This window comes from Melanotaenia boesemani, chromosome 12, assembly GCF_017639745.1.
Source record: "Melanotaenia boesemani isolate fMelBoe1 chromosome 12, fMelBoe1.pri, whole genome shotgun sequence".
NCBI lineage: Eukaryota > Metazoa > Chordata > Actinopteri > Atheriniformes > Melanotaeniidae > Melanotaenia > Melanotaenia boesemani.
Window position 1 is genome coordinate 29,502,067 of NC_055693.1, and position 23,559 is coordinate 29,525,625.

The window sequence follows — 23,559 nt, forward strand, 5'->3', positions numbered from 1 at the left end:
TTATGGTAGTTTTTGTGGGTTTACAAAGGGGGTACCTGGCCAGAGGCTAATGTTTTTTGGGGAGGCTTTGAAATAAAAGTTTGGAAAGTCCCGATCTAAACAATCTTGATAGATGTTATATTAATCCCAAATGATTACAAAGAAAAGTCTCACAACATGGAAGTACAGCTAATTTTACGCATAAATTTGAGGGTACCATGGATTTACGGTTGTGTCCTCACACCCACATCGAAATCACAGTGTCATGTTGGGTGCAGAAATAGGTAAAATGTTGTGAGTGGTTGGAAGGAATGGTAGAACACCTGTTCCCCATCTCACACTCCCTTTGCCACCGCATTGTTATCTTCTAAGTGTTTGCCCCTTTACATTGTGGTTTGATCCAAGTCTTTCCTCGCCTGTGATTGGCCGCAAATCAAAATAATGTCCCGTTTCTTTCTGTAGATTCGACTATTCTCCACGAGAGTCGGCTCTTCTTGTTCGCCACAAAGAATCGGCTCGTTCATGAACGACACATCACTAGTTCACAGCGTGTTTGTACGTGTGTGAAAGGAGAGGAGAACAGAGAGGGGGCGTGGAGGCCGAATCAACTCCCACGAAGTTACACACCCTGTCTTCATTTCTCAGCCGGAGGGGGTGACCTCAGCAGCTGAAGGTTTGTCAGGAAGACTGAGACTTCTTTTCAGAAGAAACAAGCAAACAAACCCCATTACAGCAGGATATTTGACCACCTGTTAGCCATGGAAGAAGACGCGACCCACGCCGAGCCCAGCAGCACCTCGGGCAGCACGCACACCATCCCGCAGCAGCAGCCCGAAAACACGGAGCTCCTCATTCCGAGTTTCAGTCCATCTTCCGCCCCTTCCTCCCCGACTCCAACCGGCACACTCTCCCGACTCGGCTTGAAAAGCCCGACCAGCCCGACCGCGGCGGCGGCGCCGGGCAGCCCGGTGGACCGCGGCCAGGTGAGCGCCATCACCGTGGTGGCGCTGCTGGACAAACTGGTCAACATGCTGGAGTCGGTGCAGGACAACCAGCAGCGGATGGAGCAGCGGCAGGCTGACCTGGAGACCGCCGTGCGGGTCGTGCAGGGCGACGTTACACGCCTGTCCAAGACCCACCTGAGCACCTCCAACAGCGTCAACAAGCTGCTGGAGCGCTCGCGCAAAGTCAGCGGGAATCTGAAGGAGGTGAGGGAGCGCTTGGACAAACAGGCTGTCCAGGTGAAGAAGTTGGAGGCGAACCACAACCACCTGCTGAAGAGGAACCACTTCAAAGTGCTCATCTTCCAGGTGAGGAGAGGGAAGGAAATCATTGTTACACGCCATATTCTTTATGGTTAAAGTGACTTTTAAAGGGCCACTCCGACGTTTTATTAAGCTATCAAGTTGAGTTAAATCATCACACTGCCTCAGATTCAGGCAACATATATCTAAACATTTGCTATTAGAAACCGAAGGCAGTCATATAAAGTATAAGTTTATAAAAGTAAGTTTATAAAGTAATGACTCAGACTTTTTATATGTTTAATTCTCCATTTTAAAAGTGAATCAACTCTACTGTGTGTGTCACATTAACATTCACGTTTGCCTGTAATGGAGGGTGTCATTATGACGTGCAGCTGGTTTGACACGTGATATGTTGCAGATGAACTGCTCTTTTATGACATTTTCACTTGAAACTTGTAAAACAGGACTTCAACCAAACAAACAAACCTGTAAAGCAGCAAAAGTGCAGAACATAATCCTTTTAACTTTTAGTTTAGGTCCCTGCGAAGTTCATACACATGCATATGAGTCTCTGCTTGTATGTGTGTGTGGGAAGAAGGGTGTGTCTGGGAATGGAGCTCTCAGGGATAATAGAGGAGGGTTTAGAAGCTGACTTTGCCAGATCTGTTTTCACCCTCCAGTAATATTTCAGACAGACAGATGGATTCCCCCCTTTAACTGCCATATCACACCTGTGAGGTTAAAACTCCACATTGGCACAAATGGAATTTAGAGATGAGCTGTGTCCTAAAACTTCACACGTGCATTGCACACTGTGTAAAAACGAATATTTCATTGCTTGGACATGCATTCGTGATTTGCAGGTGGTTGTCATGCTCCATCAACAGGCGTATTTCCATATGACCATAAAGAAAAAGATAAAGGCCAGTTTGCTGTGTACATGTGGAAGTCTTCTGTCTTTTTTTTTTTCTTTTCTTTTTACATGCTTCTCTGCATGCGTGGACGTGTGTGTCTGTGTGCTCAGGTATTGAAAAGGAGGGGGAGGCCATTGTTGACACAGCCCGAGTCACTGAGAGCTCTTAACCGCTGTTGTTATCTGGTTTCCCAGGTACTGAGGCTCTGTTGTTCACATTAAACAGGTGCCAAGATTTTACCCTGCACAGGTCAGACGAGACTTCACCGATCAGTCTCAATAAATTTCTGCTCAGTTTTGTGTGCACAAGAAGGGAGTGACTCAGTTTGGAGCAAGTGAAAGCGCACAGTCTTGTTTACTTTCAATGCACAGGCTAATTCGGTGTTTGTCCTGCAGGATGAAGTAAGTTTACTATGTCTGTCAGGTTCATGGGCGACATTTTAACGCACATTCCCAAGCATTCGCAGATTGATGCAGTAAGGGTATGACCCCAGGGGCATGTACGGATTGCATGTGCATGCATGCAACTCACCTTTGGAGGTAATTCTGATGCGTTGGGTCAGGTGTATGCAATTACAGAGCTGCTAAATGAGACCTGCTGTGCCTGGGGGAGTGGGGTGAAGAGAGAACAAAGTGCAGCCCTCATTCCTTCCCCTGTGTTGACTCTTTTCTGCGCACATCACTGTTTTTTTTTTGCCCTGTAGCTTTCAATATTGTCTGTTAGTGCTTTGGTTTCCTATTGTTTCTAGCGTCAACATTTTCCTCCACTTTTGTCTCTCTAAATAAGTATAAATGTAGATTCTTGCTTCTGTTTTTGTCCCAAAATCGATACACTTGCCACACTTGCCACACACCCAGCAGCCAGTCTCAACATACCAAGCCCTTTAGCTAAAGGGTTCTCCTCATCTCCCTTCACAACAGAATTGATCCTAAACACTCATCTTCCTGTATGTGGTAGCTGAGGTGGAAACAAAGTGGGCCCCTGGGTGTACGGCCCATGTTGCACGGAGCAGAGGTCCGCAGCAGCACTGGGCTTTTGGCCACGGTCGGTCGGAGAAGACAGCAATGTCTGCCGCTCTGCTGCACCGCTATGCAAAACAAGGACTAATGAGGGCTTAATTACCGCTATTTGGGCCTTGTTTGTTTGTTTTTGTGCACCAGTGCTTTTTCCTGTCTCCACATGGCCGCACAGTGATACACACACACGCAGATTACACACACTATTCCCACCCTGTACAGTGTGGAGAGTGGTTCCTGTCGGGGTTAAAATGTTTGGTTTCAGATTAGTTTTTGTGTGTGGACTATTTGTCACTCTGATTCATTTTAGAGGCTCATTACCTGAGAATTTAAACATCCCCAGAGATCTTCTGTCTTATCTGAATCTGAATCGGCGAAGCGTGTACATAAATTCCACCGTATTGGGAATTTAATTTCCTGCAACAGAAGTCATTTATTTTTGACTAGATGATAATGTTCCTGGTTTATTTCACTGATGAATTTCATCTCAACAAACAAGCAAATTACAAAAATGGCAAATTGAATCCTGAGTAACAGTTTTGCTGCAGTGTAGGTAAAACTGAGAATGGAAAGAAGATTATTGGTGGATTTCTGGAGGGAGTAACAACAGCCTGAAAGTCTCACACCACATCGCTCTCACACACTATCAAAGAACATTCATATCTCTTTCTGTGAGGGAAAGAGAAATATATACTTGACAGCCAAAGTAAACACTGACTGTTTGCTTTTTTTCTGCTGCTGGAAGCTTTGCTGCAGGCCCGAGTCTTCATTCACTCCTGCGTTTAATAACTTAAACTCAGTTCATCTTTTCTGCCTCACCTTGAACCAAGCTGGATGGCGGTGATGTTTGAGTGACTGCTGCAGATCACGTCGTCATTGTGTTTTACTCGTCGTGAAGTTGATACTCGACGAAGGTTGTGACTTAACCTCAGCTTTCAGATGCAGGAAGTAAAGGCTGATCTTTCCACTGTGTTCATGCTCTGACATGAAGGATAAACTGGCCATGCTTTTCCCAGACTTGCACAGGTGGAACAGTTGCTGTGCTCTCGAGTCATATCATAATTATTTTGAAATGCCTGGCCTGCTGTTTGGCCAAGTCCACATCTGTCATTTTTATTTATGTATTTGGGAGGAATTGAAATTATAACTATTAAATGTTAGCTATAATTCATTTCCCCCAAACTGCACTAGACTTCAGGGCTTTTTCTCTCTGTCACTAGAAATGAAGGAAAATAAATAAATGAGGTGCATCAAATTTTCTTTCAATTCCAGCAGAAAATATTTGCTCCAAACCTTTCCCCCATTTCTACTTATCTCAAAATATAAAAGTGTATCAGAGAAGTACTGCTTTTGTATTTCTGAAGATAAAAACTTAACTTTGCGGTAATAAAAACAAGGGAAGGCACCACTCAAGTTTCTCTTCAAAAGCAAAAACAAGCCATTATTATTATTAGTAGTAGTAGTAGTAGTAGTAGTAGTAGTAGTAGTAGTAGTAGTAGTAGTAGTAGTAGTAGTAGTAGTAGTAGTAGTAGGAGGAGGAGGAGGAGGAGAAGTACTACTAATAATAATAACCACATGTTTATTTGAATTAAATGCTCTATTTTCATATTACAGGTACCAGAAGAAGCTAATTAAGGGTTTATTTCAGTGTATAAACCTCCAGACTGTTGTCATGTTGCAGTCTCTGATCAGCCAATCACTGAGCATCATGGATCAAACTAAAAATTGCCCTAAAAATGAAATGAACCAGCTTACAATTCTCTGCATGCTTAGTTCTCACCTTCACTGGATGGTTGTTCCATTTTGGGTCAAAAATCACTATATAGTGATTGGTCCTTAGCACTCTGGTTTCTGAAGTTTTATTTATTTATTTTGGAGGGGGGGCATCTCAAGGGTACAAAACAGAGGTCTAACACTCCACCCACCCTCCACACCTTACCATCCTCTGTAAAGCATGTAGGAGTAACTTGAATGGCAGGTAAAATAAACACATGAAAGGCTTGTTTGCCCCTTCTGGGTTACCATAGTTAGATGGTGGCACTTGGTGGAGCAGTCAGGAGGACACCCCCATTATGTTTTTTAGTATAGATGGCTCATACTAAGTTGTTTGCAAAGACAACTATTTTTTATTTTCATGCAGTTCTTAACTGATGAAGACATATTTATGAATATTATATTAATGTATCTCACTTGACCTTAAATATGACGCTATCAATGTCTGATTACAAGAGAGAAGTTAACCACAGACAGAGCAAGTTTCACTCAACTTCTGTCTTAATAACACACGTTCAGTGGTGAATAGAAATTTGAGAGTAGGTGGAGAACAGGTTGCGTGGAATCAGATCCATCTCCACAGGTTGGAGCAGGCTGCTGGCTGGAGGCTACAGCTGCGATTTCATATCGCAGTATGAGTATCGCTGAAAGCAGCGCTGGTAGTTTCACTTCCTTCGGCTTATGCTTGGCCTCGGTGTTAGAAAGGCTTACCTGCGTTTAGGAATGTAAAATGCTAGTTGACTAGTTAAACTTGCAGCCGCCTTCCCTGTGGATAGGCCTGCAGTTTGGTACAAATCTAGTTTTACAAAAAGAAACTTTATTAAAAGTTTACTATAACATATTTTTATTTAGACATGCTCACACAAGGAGGGATGTCGGATGCAGAGAGAGCGAAACTGGTGAAAACAGAGTGGAATGACTGCAGCATGACAGGCTCGCGTTTTAAATGAACAGTGAAGTTTGTTTATACGGCGTGCAGCATTCTTGATTTATTTTCATCCGTATTTTCCCTTTGGGATTCATTCCTCAGATAATCCTTTGGGTTTCCGCTCAGTATAGCAGAACACAGAGAGGGAAAATAAATATTTTGAGAAAAATGATGAGCAAAGGGTGGAAACAGGATGATGAATATGGTCTGATGGTAACGGCATTAGAGGAAAATTGGATAAAAGATCATAGTAAGATTTGCAAAACGAACTGTAAATGAGTCAGTATCACCTTTTGCTTTTTTTCCTGCCCACATTCAGGTTTGGCAAGTCAACTGTTTCAGTCTCTGAGGCAAGAACACGTTTGTAGCTGCAGATTCATCCGGTAAAAAACCCGCTCAGATTTAGCTATTAAAAAAAAAAAAGTCATGTTAAAGTTGGAGAGCCTGAGTGAGCAGAGAGGTAGGGAACCAGGGCAGATACCTGAACGCTGAAGAATGGGCTTGTGTTGGAAAACCCTCGAACATCCCAGTCAGTGAAGAACATAGATGGTAAAATACACATTTGTTCACAAAACACATTTTAAACCTGTTTGACTGCAGACATACAGAAAAATAACCTTTGAGAAAATGTTATAAATAACTTACAATCTATTATTTTACTTCAACACGTCAGTGAGCAGTTGTGTTTAATCAGTTTATGTCTCCTAAATTAAATCTATTTTTTTTCTGCAACATGTGGGATATTTGTGAACACTGTATTATTATCCACTTTGCATAAATGGGTACATCCATTTCATTTTTTTTTTTATTTGTCCTGTCCAGCATGGTAGCAGAATGATGGTCTGGATGCGGTGTTGTGCCAAACAAATCTGCTTTGCCAGGAGGAGCTTTATGTGTATAAGGCCCCTCTTGATGATCAGATTTTTTTTAAACTAATTCATTTTGAATTATGGAATTTATGTAATTTTGATGGACCTGACTGGAGGGGACAGAAAAAAAGAATAGTGAACAGAAGTAAAAAGGAAAGTAGAAAAAAGAAAGAGGAGAAAACGATACTTTGGAGTGAAGGGTTGTTGCCTAACATCAGACCACCAACTTCTACACCCGTACAGAAACACAACAGAGAATTCCCCACAGCTTTTACAAGTAAACAAAGCTGACAATCATAAGGAGTTCCTAAAAAAAAATAGCCAAAACGACAACCAAAAAATAAATAAAAAACAAACATGTATCACAACAACAACCAAAGTACCAGAAACACACACGAAAAACCTAAACAAAAGTATCTCTTAGTGCATAGACCCACTGGACAACTCAGTGTCAGCATGCAGAGGAATGAGGAGGGATCAGAGATGAGTGTTACCACGCCTCTACGGAGGCTAGAGGTAGACTAGGGCAGCCCAGAGACCCGGCCAATCAGCAGCAATCCCGGAGCACGAACCCAAGCCACCCCATCAGAAGGACCAGTGGGTGGTCTTTTAGCTGTCTTACATCCAGCTGATGGCCCCAGAGAGTGCGCGCAGAGTTCACCTTTAAGTCCTGACATCAGTTTCAATCACATAAATAGTGTCAGTGTAGGAGTTAATGATAATGAACATCCTCAGAAAGAGATGTAAAAAGAGGCAGTGATCTAGACGGAGGTGGTGTGTGTGGTCATAGCAGCTGCTTCTTTTTTGTTTCTTTTGTTGGTTTCACTGCTCAACACTGCCCCCTCGATTTCTGGTGACTGCCCCGTTTGCTATGCCAGGGTACTCACCTGCAAGCTCTCTAGAAATATGAATGTAAAGGATGGAGAAGACAGACGAAAGACTCCGTCTATATGCATATTTGTTGTAAAGCATAAATGAGGCTTAAATATGATCAACTTTACTCTCCATTGTGGCTTTTGAATTGCAGTCTTGAAGGAGCTTCATCAGCTGGATGTAAGACAGCTAAAAGACTAAAAGCAAGAGCTGGAAAGATGTAGATCAGTTGAAAGATAGACTGCGGCAGAAATCATTTCCAAGGAAGGGGCTGCATCCCATTTAACTGAACTTTATAATGAGGAACAACAGCTGAGGAAAAACTGTCATCTACGTTATTAAAAAAAAAGCGATAAGAATCATGGGTCAAAATTCTCTGATGGTGTAAATGGTCCATATCTAAGTAGTAGGAACGGTGCAGTAAAACTGTCTAGCCTCCATTTGCTTGGGATTTGCCGGGAGCACATCATTTAGCATGCCTTTCATTAAGCCTGAGGTATTAATAAGTTAATGAGGCTCATTTTCCTTCTCATTAACCCTCTGACTGATGAGCTTCCTCTCTTGTTTCAAACCAATAACACAACAAGCTGGATGCAGGTATAGAAGGAATAAAGTTATTTTGATAGTTAATTCAACATAATAAGTAATGGACTTTCCCGACCATCCAATGTTTTGGCCAAAGCTATAACAATCTATGGCAGGAAGAAGGAAAACAATTACCATTTAGGTTGTCATAAATGAAACATAAAAATACAACTTGAGCTTGATAGCATGATGGCTTCCTGGTTTTACTGTGGACACTTGTGCCCTTTAACCTCTATATGAGGTGATCATTGTCCCGACTGTAAACAGACTTATCAAAAAATGCTCATGGTATCTAAGCACAGCCTTTATCAAACAATGGCTCAGATATGCACTGAATGGGATTGTATTTTAGCTCTTTGTAAAGGAGCAGATTTGAACTGAGAAAAAAGGGAGCAATACAATAAGAACTCAAGAAACTGGAGCTGTAAAGGCATTGCTGAAAACATTCTTTACCAGCATACAGTACATCATTCATCACAGCGGGAGTTAAACTGTGAAAGTTTAGTGACGCCATCTGGTTGTTGAAGAGGGGTGCAGTGAGTGACAGGCCTCTAACAGGCTCCGTCACCCGTGGGGTTATTATCAAGAATACAATACCACAGGGGAAATTAATTAGTAGAGTTGGAAAGCATATGTCACAGAACATGAAATACATCATCATCATACAAAGTGCACAAGCTGCTGTTCTGTAAATTACGGGTTGCTTTCCTCAGACGTTCCACAACATTATCCCTTATGTCACCAGGATTCGTGGTGGCCTCTCTAGATTACAGCACACTCCAAAATACCAGCACGTCAGCGCGACATCTCATTTGAATCGGTTATTGTGTTGTGTGCTTACACAAGCCCACGAAGCCAGTAAACATGCCATGTTTTCTTTTGCTTTGGTACATATGGGAGGGGTGTGAATGCAAAAGAATGCCCAAACTTGTTGAGCAGAGTTTTATGGGGATTGAGCCAAGATGAATTCTTCAGAAAAGTTGCCGATGAGACATATATGATTATTTATGTTTGTCACAGTTTTGATCATTCAGACAGGGGTAGGCTGTAAATCTCTAGATTCATCCATTCGGTTCTGTGTGCAGTGAATTCATCATGTTTTGTGCTCTGTTACGAAAAAAAAGCTGAATTCCATTTCCTTTCCTTCCTTTCTTCCTTCCTTCCTGTGTCCACAGATGGGTCTCCATGCATACTACATTGTGGGTGGTGTTGCTCAACAAGCCTGACTGGGATAAACTTTAAAAATACCATCTGCATGTAGTGGGGAAGTGGTGCGTGCTGTAATCAAAACACATGCAGATAAATGAAAATTTGGACCATCTCTTGAGCTTCAGGTGGCCATTGTTCCCTAAATGGGTGGAGCAGGAGGTTGTAGCGTAACAGCCAGTGTTTATGGTAGCATTTTCACAAAGCTGGGTTGTATCACAGATAAGCAACTTAAGATAATAGCTTCCCATGCAGTGATCTCGTCAGTTGCAAGTGTGTGTACATGCACTTCTGTGTGTGTGGTGGCGATGTTATACCCTTTTAATGGGGAAGTTCCTGCACCACCCCTCCCTGTAGACGTGTGACTCATTGTACCAACACACCTGTACCAACCTCGCCTTGTGGAATTAAGGAAACATACTGTACATTTAATTTAATCGACTCATGGGTCAGAGAAACACAGCTCATTAAAATATTAACACACACACACATGTATGCACATAATGCATTGTGTAAAATTACAACCTTAAAATGCACAAGGTGAACATTTGTAACTTATTGTCTGTCTTGCATGTTGATTAGAGCATTTATAAGGCATTATATTTTTTATTTATGACTAAAAATGTATCTTTTGAAAATGTAACTGAAGCTGAGATGATGTCAGAGGATATAACATGGATTTTATCATCTTTTATCATTTTTGCAACCATATGCTTTGCATAAGTTTAGTACTTTGATAGAGATTTTCTTACAGCCATGTTAAGCTGAACTGAAGCACACTAATTAGGGATGTCACAATCCAAACTCTAGTCTGAGATTGGGGCCTGCCTCAGCACCGGTGTTGGTTGTTTCATATCAGATGGGGTTGTGGCAGGAGCTTGCCAGTATTTAAATTTTTTAAGTGTAAAACAAAAGCAGGGAGCCACTTGTTACACCTGTAATCTGAGAATTTTGCAAGACAGAGCCTTCATTCAGTGTGCTCAGTTTAATTTTAAATACTTGTTTTCAATACTGCTAGTTCAGCTCAGGGCTCCTGTAAGCCAAACCAGTGTCAAGACCTAGTGGCCCAGGGTGGATCTGTTTGCCTCACCACATCCAACTTCCAGTTAGGACGTGTTATGTACACCAGCAGGATGGGGCATAGCTCTCCGGGGCTAAACATAGTCCAAGTCTATTTATTCAACATGGGAAACCAGAAGACAACATAGTTTGGAAAATGCTCATCTGCACTTTTGTTCACTCTTTATATAAATCTGTCAAGTAAAAAGTTCAAACTTGAGGGAACTTAGTAGTTGCAGGCATGATTTCAACTGGATGAAAAAGTAATAACATGTTAAGACAAAAGGGTTATATACACATATCCTCTTGATCAGAGATGTCGAACTCTGGACCTCGAGGGCTTCCACGAATCTCCTTCTGCTCAAACCTGTTATTTATGATGCATTCATTTGAATCTGGTGTGTTGCATCACTGAAACATTGAAAACTTGCAGGACTCTGGCCTACGAGCACAGGCGTTTCACACCCTTGCTCTAAATGTTCCCAGTGGCGGATTGTCAGCTTGGTGCATAAGGGCTTTGAGGCTTTGGCAAAACTTCAACGTACTTTCTGTGTGTTGGGTCTTTGCAAACTTAAATCTTATTGTGTTAATGTGGTGCCATTTGTGGGCAGTCTCAGAAGTACCAGAGGTTGGGGCTCCTTTTGGTGCTGTTGGTCCTTTAACTTTGCTTTCACAAAAGTCTGCTTTGTTTAGCAGATAACCTATATCTTCTTTTTTATGTTTTTAGTGCTTCATCCTTAGACTGGGCACTAAAAATATCAAAATTAAGATTAAAATTGAATTTTTGTTCTTGGTGGTACTTGATAAAGCAAATGGCTGTCCCTCAGAAAAATCAAATGCTGAATATACACCCATTTATCACAGCTAAACGTTGTTCAAGCTACCAGTTATAAGAAGTAGAAGTTGTAATGAAGTTTACTGCAGGCTCTGGAGTGAGAACAGCAGCATTGGAGTCCTGACAAGGACCTGAATGTGATGATGCAGAAGATACAAGCATATTAAGATACTTATGTAGTAATGTGTGATGTAAATGCCACTGTAAATACATAAGAATATAGCTAAAAATGTACATCAGTGCACACAAACACAAGCATTGATATCAAGTACATCATAGTCAAGATCAACCAATGTAGAAAATATTATCATGGAAAAACCATTGTTCAACCAGGCTGTGCTCTTTGATGTGAAATTGGTTGTTGTTAGTCCCACTCTGATTACTTTCAATCAGCATTCAGTCAGCATTTTGCATAATCTCTAGTGTTCTGTTTTTTTGTTGTTTTTTTTTTTGTTTGTTTTTTTGTTTGCTTGTTTGTTTTTGAGAAACTGCACGTCTGCAGTGTTGGGACCCCGTGATGGTGGCCTCAACTCAGGCTGAGGGTAATTCAAAGCAACACACTGGATAAAACTTAAAAGTATAAGTTTATGCAGGACAGTGAAAAGAAAACTTAATTGTGTGCTGTCGACTTGAAATTAGGAATATCACAATTACTTGATTTCACAAATAATCTCAGTCTTAAACGGCACAATTATTTAATCATTAGGATTCCTCAATATCGTCCCTTTCCATATGAACAAAAAAGCCATTAAATATATCAAACAGGTGGCCATCACAGGCCACAGGATGCTTGGAAACTGTCAGAAACTTAAGATATAAGAAGGATAAAGTGGTTTTATGATGGATTCTGTTTACCACTGTGGAAAGGCACCTACATCCTTAAATCAGCTTTTCTTTGCCAAAATGATGCCACATTTGGAATTTTAATATGACATGAGTTATTACGTTGTTGAGTATGTGTTAGTATGTAAAAAGTAAAAAAAAAAAAAAAAAAGAAATGTTAATTCCACAGATTAATCGCTTTGTATTAATGTGTTCATTTTGACAGCCCAAATTAAAGGAGTATTCATGTGATTTTCAACCCTTTATGGTGTTGGAAACTAATCACGATGATTAATAATTATCATTATTTCATTGACAAAAATCGTAGTAAGAATATCTGTAAATGTTACATCCCTACTTGGAGTAATGTCTGCAAGTTAGCCATGGGTAGAAGTCTTAAATGCATTTCATTGACAGCTATTTGTTTTCTTCCTGCAACAGTTTTATTCATTTCAAATAAACAAAATGAAATGGATGACCATTGGCTGTGGCTGAAAGTGTGGGGTTTTGTCATTTTTTATGGCCCTTCAATTTAAATGCTGCACAACCCAATCTGTAATAAAAGTTTGTCAGCAGTTATGAGGAATTTGATATTTAATAGCTTTTTTTTCTACTTACTGGTGTTTACTTTGCAACTGTTCGCTATTGGAAAATGCTGCTATCAGATTCAGACTTAGCATAAGGTTGCTATAAGTATATTTTTAATTCATAAGCCACTAATTACCCACCGTAATTTAGGTTGAGGAGTCGTCATGCCTATTCATTCAAAATGGATGGGTAGGTGTGTCCAGGTGTTTAAATGGTACTGTATATAAACAAAGATGAGCTCAGAAAAACAAAGGAAACTGCATCGTGTTACGCATGTGGTTACTGAGTAATGTGAGCCCATCGTAGAGCTTTTATTCTGCTGCAGTCCACCGAGCCCCACCCTGATCTCTACTTTAGCTGAGCAAGACTCCAGAGTACTAACTCACATAAGCTCAGGCTTAGTAACATCTTGAAGGACTTGCAATTAGTTGGCAATTCTACCATGCAACTGCTAAATGAGACCTTGAGCTGCATTACATGACGGTACAAAACAACTTTGAAGTATCTGCCCTTTCATACACAGTAAACTCACCAAAAAACTTGTTTTTGTTCTATTGTTTTTTTTTCTTCTTTTTCCTTTTTTGGTGGTCTGCTCCAAATTTAATTTCACTGTCTTTCATCTTTCTCTTTCAAACTCTTTTTTTAACACTGGGCAGTGTCCAACATTGCTGCCCATAAATACACATTGGCACACGAACACTCAAGCACACACTTGCTGTATCGCATTCTCAGCAGTTAATGAGTTCTTGCTTAGAGGCTGCGTTAATTAACAGGGTTCCCAAGAGAAAAGAGCCAGAAAGTGAGGTCCACACATACTCGCACAGTCCTGGGTCAAATGGTATTTAGAAACATTTTGTTTATTGGTTCTTGCATGCCAAAACTGCTAGGGGTTTAAACTGGGGACATGGTCTTTTCACATGGTTTTGGCTATGAAAGCAGCCAAACGCATCTGAACATATGTCCAGTAAAGCCAAATGAAAGATTTAGAAAAAAAGACAAAACAAAGCCATTGAAGTGATATTGTCTTTTTTGAAAAGCAAGTTTAAGATGATTCACACAGAAGAATGATGAATAACCTCTTGCTCTTGTTAGTTTGAGTTATCACCAAGCAACAAACAGTTAAAACACAATATGTGAAACATAACAAGCGAAACTTGGATGTTATTTATCATAAAGTATTAGTAAATAGAAATTTGGTAAACCATTCATACTGTAATTGAGCACAGTTTTCCTTTTGGTCATTTAGTTTTGGTTTGCAGTCTCCTACAACCTTTACTACCCTCTCTGATTTTACCACGTTTGGCCCGGTCAGTAAGCCAATGGCAAGCCCAGACTGGAGCAGAGATATCTAGATTGGATTTTCAAACACCCTCACACCACCGAACAGTCACAGGGGATTAGCTTTTTATAAGGAAATACTTCACTGGGGATCAGGAGAGGCCACATATGCTCTGATTTTACTGATTTAAGTGGCTGTTGAAACTTCATGTTGGTCAGAAGTACTAGACCTTTTCTGAAATTGCAGAAAGTCTGAATTAACAGTCTTAGAGGTAGGCTGTGTTCCATTTGTTCATGATGATGATTCCTTTGATTCATTTTAGGATCCCTTAGACAGAGACTTAATGCCGATAAAGTTACTTTATCATAAGTAATGCTGCCATCACACTGACTGTACAACAAAGTGTTGTCCTACATAATTGACTATGAAACTTTTAGGACAACTTGCAGCACTTGGTGCAGATGGTGGTGGACAGACATGTGGTGTCCTCAATGTAAGTTGCTAACAGAATTAAATAAATTATTGGAGAAATGAGCAAACATGGACCCCTATGTGTCTAAGCGTGAATATACTGAAAACATAAATGGTCACTATAACCAGAGGGATTTTTTTTTTAAACTTTTTTTAATATTGACATTTGCAACACCACACTTGGGCTCTAGGGCTGGGTGGTAGGACTAAAATTCTACATCATGTCATGGTGAGTGTCTTGATCGCAGCACTGAATCCATCGCGCTCTACAGAACTTAGCAGAATCAGGTCTTTGACTGTAAGGATTGTGATGCCGTTGGTTATCTGAAGCCATCTCTTGCTTTTTTGATGGTAGTCAGAAATTTAATCTTGATTTTTCACAGTTGTTTGGTCCACGTTTGACCTAATAAAACCAAAGTATCTCCAGATAACAAATCCAGCATTTTTTCAACTTGTCTGCGACAGCTTCACTTTCTAAACTTTCTCTTTCCATTCGCAGCACTTGGTTTTTCCGAAAACACAGCTGCTCTGCTGTATGTTTAATGCTGCAGCAGTGAAAAAGGTTCCATCTCCATCAGTTTACCACTGAGCCAAGTTTACATCATTGTTTAAGCTATTTCAACCAGTGTTTGCAATGTAAGACAAAATCATATTAAAACATTAAAAACCAGTTTTTGGTATGAAGTGGTATACCTCCCAATGCTCTCAGGCTTTACAGCTAAGCTTACAGCCTTTTTGTGATTTTATCCTGTTTATGAGGGCCGCTCCCACTGCCGTTGCCATTCCTGTGTCAATGGATAATCCTCCCTGTACTGTTCTAAAAAGTTACTGGAATTAATACATCTATGTTTTCTGTCTTGTGCTATTTTGAGTAACAATGTCAATCCAGACAAAGAAGCCTGTGGTCTTTTACTTTGTTATTGCTGCTCCTCCTCTGTGTTTTTATTATTTACAAGACTAGCAAGCAGCACTCTGCTTCCTGTGTTTACCAGCAGGTGCAAACCAGTCAAACACAACTGGTCACCTGATAAATTTTAAGTTTTTTTTTTTTATTATTAATGCCTTTTTTATTTATGCCTTAAAAGCTGCTTGAATTTTAGATGGGGATTGGTTTAGTTTGATTTTCATGTTTAGCTTTCAAACTGTGTTGAGGATACAGCCAGTTTATTACCAACACGGTGACTGGCTTTTTAATCAGAGTCTGCTTGACTAAGTTCAGGTCCGTGCAGTTTATGGGTGTGGCGCAATGATAGAGCAGCAGCAAAATGGGGCATTCAGATACAACAGAAAGGACCCGCTGAGAACACAGCTGAAAGGGGAGATGGCGGTAAAAGCAAATGAGAGATAGCAGAACCTGAGCTTTTCCCCGGGGATGCTACCTTTGCTCACACATAGTGGTTAAAAACTTACAGATCAGGTCTTATTTCTTTAACAAGTGTTTTGGCTATAATACAGCAAAACCTGTTCGGTGTTACTTTCTCAGCCATACTTTACTATGTGTTGCTGTAGACTGTTAGGCTCTGAAAACTTTAGTGTACTTTCTCTTTCTTTGGTAAAAAAAATGTACCTTTTCTTAGGGTGGAGGTTATGGCTTGAAGAATACACTGACAGATTTATTAGCATAAACTTGGAGATACCACACATGCTTGGCGCACACCTGAACTGTGAATCACTGCTGCATGTTTCAGATCAAGGCAAGAGCCATCAGGTGTCTGCAAGGTGGTTTTAGCTTTCTCGACATATGTACAACATTGATCAGGAACAAATACATCAATGGAATCCATTTTTATCCCTTTCAGTGTGTCAAAACTATCTTTGATTGGCTAAAGATGTCATTGTTTGACAGATATAGGACTAATACTACTCTCTCACAAGATCATATATGGATAGATGAGTGATGGGTGATGCGTGATCATGAGGCAAGACTCTTCTGAACCATCTGGTTGGCCCAGTCTGTAAGTATGTTAATAGCACTTCAAGAAGGATGCATTCTTCAGTCCTTCAGCACCTCGTGGCATCTTGTTGCTAGAAGCACTTAAGAGTCTTGAAAGTTGCCATGCATTCTTTGAAATGCAGTCATACTTTGATGCATGCTCATTTTTCTACGTGAGGTGCCAAAAAACAAGTGTGTCACTCCAAAATCCACTGAGGTTGAGTAGAAGCAATGCCGGTGCATAGTTTCAAGTCATACGTTGAGGATAAGCAGCCCCTAGACATTTTTGGCACTTTTACTGCACATTAGAATTGCAGTCTTAACCATTTAGAATATGACTGATCAGAAACTGTGTGGAGGTGTTGCATCTCACTAAAAATCATGCTGTGTTTTATTAAAGTCCTGAAAGCACTGGTGACGCTATGAAGGAGCACGGTTTGTTTTTTAGCACTTCAAATGCTTAGTGGAGTATGTCCACCTCTGGAGCCACAACTTCACCCTCCACTCACTCCTCTGTGTCAAAGGATGGGGGTGTCTCATAAATTCCCAGTGGACGTGAACATTGGTGGTATGGGCATATAGATAAGTGGGCGTTAAGTTAAAGGGAGGAAGAGAGAAGATAGGAAAACGTGCAAAAAGAGAAAGTTAAACATACAGAAATTATGGATATCAAACTCACTGCTCTTCATATCAGCCTGTTTACGGCTGACAGCGTATTTATTTATGGGTGTGGGTTGGAGGCCGAGAGAGAGATAAAAGTCAAATGAACAGAGGTGCTTGACTTTTGCAAAGAAACAAGTGGAATGCCTCAGATGTCTTGAGGAGAAAATCTGGGAGGCATGCAGAGACTGGTTTCTTGAGTCTTCTGCAGGCAGACCTCGCCTAGATGCCAGAGTTTATTAAACACAGTCCTCAACTTACGAGTGCTTATTTGACTGTGTTGAAAAGGATGTGCCTGCACTTGAACATTTCCAAGAGCTATACATTATATGACTCATGGGGTGTAATTGGTTTCAGGATAACTTGACCACCAGAACTCTGGCTCGTGATCACTTAAGAAAGAAAAGGTGAAGGTAATTTTGAATCAGACTAAACCTTAACACACCTCTTTCTATTGTTCTGTTTCCCAATAGGAAGACAATGAGATCCCCTCCAGTGTCATAGTCAAGGACTCCCTCAAGACCCCACAACCAAGCCAGTATGACGCAGAATCCACCCTGCCCAATCCGTCTATTACAGGCTCTGTCGAAGGCATCCGCACCCAAGACGAGGGTCTCCAGACCATAAGCCTGTCCTCAGATGATGATGCCGACCTTGCAGCACATCGAGACGAAGAGGAGATGCTGCAATGTGAGGCTGCTGGGGGCGCTCCCATAAGATATGAGAGAAGAGCCGACAGGTTCAAGCGCAACAGTCTGAAGAAGGTTGACAGCCTCAAGAAGGCCTTTTCACGCCAGAGCATCGAGAAGAAGATGACCCAGATCACCACCAAGATTGTGCCGCCCGAGAAGCGTGAGAAAATCAAGAAGAGCTTCACCCCTAATCACCCCAAGAGCCCAACAGCCAAGACCTCCTCTTTCAAGGTGTCTCCCATGACCTTCAACGTCAAGAAAGTCCGAGACGGGGAGGCCCCCACACAAGAAATGGCCTCGCTCGGGGAAGAAGCTCATGTGGAGATTCCTCCTCTGGGAGGCCTAGATGGTGAGATTCCCCTGGCAGAGGTGCACACCACGGAGAATGTGGTGGAGGATATTCAAGAGACGTTAAGCCCCTCCTCCCCAGAGAGCGTGAATGCAGAGCTGTCTATTAATGGAAAATCACCAGGCATCGAGTTCGAGATGAACGGAGATAGTTTTGCTGGCCTGGCAGTTCCAGAGCAGGATGAAGATGTTGGTGAGGATGAAGAAGAGGAGGAAGAAAATGAGGAGAACCACAAAAGTCCTGTTGAGACAGCAGCAGAAGCCTCGATTCCTACTGCGACGATTGCTGTGGAGCAAGTGTCTTAATATTGTTCCACTTTGAATATCTTTTTTTTTTTTATCTTTTCTTCCTCACATTATTACAAATACTGATCAGCTAACAGGCACAGATAATCCCTCCACTCTAAAAAACTCTTGAGCTCTTTCTACTTGTAGCTTTATAGAAATATATTCTTGACTTTTTAAGCTTGTCTATCTCTGAACCTTATCCTACATTACTGCCTTTGATTGCCACCAGCAGAGTCAGAACCTTGACGTGGCTTGCATTAGCACCTAGACATGACAGCACACCTCCTTAAGAATTTAAACTGCAGGTTGTAGTTGAAGTCCTACTTAAACTTTGTTGTCAGGTTTACAGAAATACACCATAGCTCTCTCTTTAGTTGATGCTTAACCAACCTAAATAGGTGCGCATCTCCCGGGCTCTGGACCAAGTATCTTCCTCCTGCTGTGAATGTCTGCCTCTGGTCCTCTGTTCTACGCTGACAAATAGCCTCTTTTGTTCTTTGAGGGGTTTTGTGAAAAATAGTAAATCTCTGGCAACGATGGGGCAACCCACAGTCTGCTGAAACTACATGTTGCCAGGTTGCTCAAAAGCTGGAATGAGGAGGGTTTTTTATTTTCAAATAGCAGATTGAGGTTGTTTACCAGACTTTTTGGGTCTGTGTGAAGAAAAACAAATCTATGATTTTAACTAACAAATTCACAAAAGGCTTCAGCAGCCTGATGTGAATCTAGAGGTTGGTCCCACATCAAGATCCAGTTTTCTCTTTTTTTATTTTATAGGTTACCCATCTATAACAACATATAATTATAGTTTAATGGCTGTTCTAACACTGACAAGTGAAATTCAATCATCTTGTTTCAAAGTAAAATAGAGTAGAAATTAAAATGTTGAAAACAAAAAAATCAATTTGAACGGGAGACTTTTTTTGTGAATATAAGGGATAAAGTTGCCATTCATTTCCTGATATGAATGACATTATTCTACATGTATCTTAGGCTTGGATTTTAAGATTGTTATTTTTTTCAGCCCTATACCTTTTATGGAAAAGCTACTTTCTATGTTTATGTGGTACAATCTTTTTGCTTGTGAGGCTCACTACTTTCTAAGCATTTACATCTTGAACACTTCGAAATAGCAAAGTAATTTTATAATAACTGCATTGAGTGTGATTACTTATCCAGGACGAGGTTTTATATGTCATAGTTTGTTCTTTTTGCATTACTCTTCGACACTAAAGCCTTTTTTAAAATACTTTTTTTCCAAGTATCTTTAAGTTGCAAATTAGTTAGTGTCATATTTTTTCTAACATTATTGTTATCTTTGAAATTTGCCAGGGTGAAGCCCCTCAGCCTGGATACATGCTCAGACAGGTGAACTTCTAGCCTGCACATGCTGGTTTGAGTAATTGCGCTCCTCAAGGGATTGATTCTCATGTATCTGTAGATAAGAGTGAATGCAAAACATGCCTGAAATTTTTTCCCCTTTGTTTTGTGGAATTCTGTGCATCCATCCGTGCAGTTTTATTAAGACATACAAGAACACAAGAAAGTCTAAAACTGAAAGAACAACAAAGTACAATGGTCACGTTCAACTTCACGCCTCCTTCATGCTTCTGTAAAACAATTTTCTTGTCAATAATTTGGTGAGCGATGCCAGGTGCTAAGTATCCAGACATAGGAGAGATTATAAGTACATAGTATAGTAGTAGTAGATAAAACCCAGAGAGCAGCATTCCTAGTTTTGATGGATGACTCCTGTTGAGCCCATTTTTCTTGCTTTTGGCCTCCTTGTTGAAAGAAGTTGAGAATTTGTGGAGCCACAGGTGCTGTGCCTCCTGTAGGGGCGGCTAGACATGAGCTTGTTGGTGAAGAGGGATGAGAGGGTAATAAAAGGATGATAAAAGTTGCCTTTGGTTCAAACATGCCTGTATTTGACCGTGGAATTGGAAAGTCTTTATGTCAGCCCCTTATGTGTTTCATTCTTATTCTGAATTAAATAGATCATAGAAACTCACTGGATAGACATTTTTTTCTATTTGAACATTTGAAATGTGATTTTTCAAAGTTCGCTGACAGTGTGCTGCAAAAATGTAACTTGGAACTTATTCAGACCAGACAAATACATGAAGTGCCACTTAAGCATCACAGAAACTATCATGTGACCATCGTCCTATCGCCTCTGCCCTGAAATTGATTTTATATGCAAATTCTTTAAGTTTATTTAGCATTATATTATTTCACAACAACATGAGAACTTTTGAAAGGTAGTTGTAATTGTGTGAAACAAATTGGGAAAATTAACAACAATCTAATGCATATATAGCTATGAATCTATAAATCATGTGGAAAATTTAGCTCTGTATACACAAAAAGGGAAATTGCAGTGATGACAAATATAAGCAATGCCACATTTTTTTCCTGTTATTTGTTTACTGCTTTCTAACTTTGTGAAAAATTAGAAAACGCTGTTTACAATGTTTTTAAACACACAAATATCACCTTATTCTTAGATGTCTGCCTTTGTTGTATTACTTTTATTGATTAGAATTAATCAGAAAGTTCCGAGTTAGAAAAACTTTGAATATTTTTATCTTTAAATCTGAATACAGGAACTGAAAAAGATGAGAGAAGTGTCACAGTTCCTGACCTTTTTTTGTGTGTGTGTTACAAAAACTAATATATGGGATTTATAAGATGAAAATATAAATAAACATTCGCTTTCTTTGTTTAATAAAGATTTGTAATAATGTTTTATTCATTTTAAATTCTATATAAAACACCCTGCCGAGAATGGATTCAACATTAGACTTCTGCATATATTAGTTATTTTCTGTTTACTCATTTAAATCTGTTCACCTTGTAATTTCTTTGTCTTCCAATGTTTAAAAAAAAAAGAAAAAAAAGAAAGAATATATGTTCACATGCTTTTGTGTAAACGTTTTCTTTTATTTGTTGTGAACTCACACTGTTAAATCTGGATCACAAGCAGACAGAAAATCAAGCCTGTATTTAACAAAGGTTTTAGCCAGTTAATGTAGTTAACCACCTAAAACCAAAGACGTTTCTCTCAGAACAGAAAAGTCCCTGCCGCTTCTTGAGTGTTGCTTTTTCTAAACATTCAGGCATTTCTTTTTAAACTTTAGTCACTGCATTCATCAATAAAGAGTTTAAAACACTAAAAATGTTTTTGTTTTGGTTCTTTATTCTTTGTAAGGTATGAAGAGATGTCTCACGTTTCACAATTATGATTATAATAGTGAATCTATGTTGTTCATGTGATGTCTTGGTTTCCACAGCAGAGTACATTCACCAGCGACTTTATTAGGTACACCTGCTCAGTAGCTTAACCCAAATGACTAATCAGACAATCACATATCAGCAACACAATACATTTAAGCAAGAACGTGGCATAGTTGTTGATCTGAGTATTTCAGGAACAGCTGATCAGGGATTTCACACACAACCATCTCCAGGGTTTACAGAGAATGATCTGAAGAAGAGAAAATATCCAGTGAGCAGCGGTAGGCTGGACCAACATGTCTTGTTGATGTCAGAGGTCCGAGGAGAATGGACAGACTGATTGAAGAGGATGTAACTCACCAACACTGTCTACCATCTTCTGATGACTACTTCCAGAAGGTAATGCACTATGTTACAAAGCTTAAATCACCCTTTTTTTTATGACAATGACTTTACTGTACTCAAATGGCCTCCACAGTCACCGGATCTATGTAATAGATCTACAAATGTGCAGCAACTACAATGCTAATATGGAGAAATTGGCTGGAAATTCTCACAGTTTGAGGGTCACAATCACCAATATTATCACTAAGAACCACTTTGAATGTTAACATTTCCTGTGTTTAAGTTTATTCCTCAATCTCCAGCATGTCTAGATTTCCTCGTACTTTAGATGGTAGACAGTACGAACACAGTAAGATCTTCTAGATCTAGATCTATGCCATTCTATCATTATGGCTGGTTGGTCACCATCTGTTTGTCTGTCTGGGTTAACCTTAACCCAGACAGACAAACAGGACTCATGGGATCTTAACTATGATGTCAGCCATTCCTTGTGCTGTCTCCCACAGGATAAGGGATTAGAGACTTCAAACCGTTTATTGACATAGATTATGCTATATAATTGCAGTCATTATACTATATTCTATAATGCTAACAACTAGATGCTAACAACAAGTCCCATTGATTTGATAATGCCGCCTTCTTTATTCTCATCAACCTATGTTCTTATAAGTTATACCTTAATTAATACTTAATTTGAGTGTTTCTAAAGGGAATGCACAAAGCTCTTTTTCGTTTTGGGCAAGACAATATGGTTTGGTGGTGTTTGTCTCCCTCCCATGTTTGAAACACAGACTGCACATCATGATATGTTTCGTTTGAGTTTACTTCGGTGGTATACTACCTGTATTTAACAGCACAGCAGCGTTAAGACAAAACGCTTAAAGTAAATGCTACATTCAGACAACAACCTGTCTACTAACTCATACTTATCCTATAAAGGTATCTCCTGTGACGTAATAGGGTGAGCTGTCACGGTGGCCGAGAGGTTAAGGCGTTGGACTCGAAATCCAATGGGGTTTCCCCGCACAGGTTCGAATCCTGTTCGTGACGTCAAACTGTTTTGCTTTCAAATTTCATATATCAACTGAAACTTCTGAAGAAATTGCAATTATTTACGTTTCGTGTAGTTCCGTGAAGCGTGTTACGACTGAGCGTGAAACTCTTACAGCTTAGACAGCTTAGACTACAAATATGGTCAGTGTGCTTGCATTCGTTTAAAGTAACAAACAACAGAAATGACTGAATCTCATAAATGACATAACTTCTCTTAAAGCATTTTATCATCTTTAGATTGATCCTTGACACTGAAGCTTCGCAAATGTCATTTCTTCTCGCGTTTTTTTTTTTTTTTTTTTTTTTTTTTTAAGTATGACATCCTTTTTGGTACAAACCACTGTCTCTCTTCCCTAACTGTAAACTGAATGTAAACATTGTTTACTCTGATCTGTATGCTTTTACGAATACATTAAACTAAAAATAACAAAAACATGATACTTTTTTTTATCCCTTTCGCTTCGTGTTAGAGCACACCAGAGAAAATGTCCCCCCTTCCCCCTTTAAATAATGGAACTGGCCGAGTCACATAAAGCTGACCGGCAGCACACGCTGACGT

General features: G+C 40.0%; 1 protein-coding gene and 1 non-coding gene across 2 annotated transcripts; both read left to right on the top strand.

The window, feature by feature from the left end:
- Nucleotides 1-630: 630 nt before the first annotated feature.
- cavin2a (caveolae associated protein 2a) lies at nucleotides 631-21,220 on the top strand. The gene is made up of 2 exons (XM_042001359.1): nucleotides 631-1,289; nucleotides 17,511-21,220. The coding sequence occupies exons 1-2, from the start codon at nucleotides 738-740 to the stop codon at nucleotides 18,381-18,383; spliced, it is 1,425 nt and encodes a 474-aa protein (XP_041857293.1). The 5' UTR covers nucleotides 631-737; the 3' UTR covers nucleotides 18,384-21,220.
- A 1,695-nt stretch (nucleotides 21,221-22,915) lies between these two features.
- On the top strand, nucleotides 22,916-22,997 carry trnas-cga. Its single transcript has one exon. It is a non-coding gene; the product is annotated as a tRNA-Ser (tRNA).
- Nucleotides 22,998-23,559: the final 562 nt, after the last annotated feature.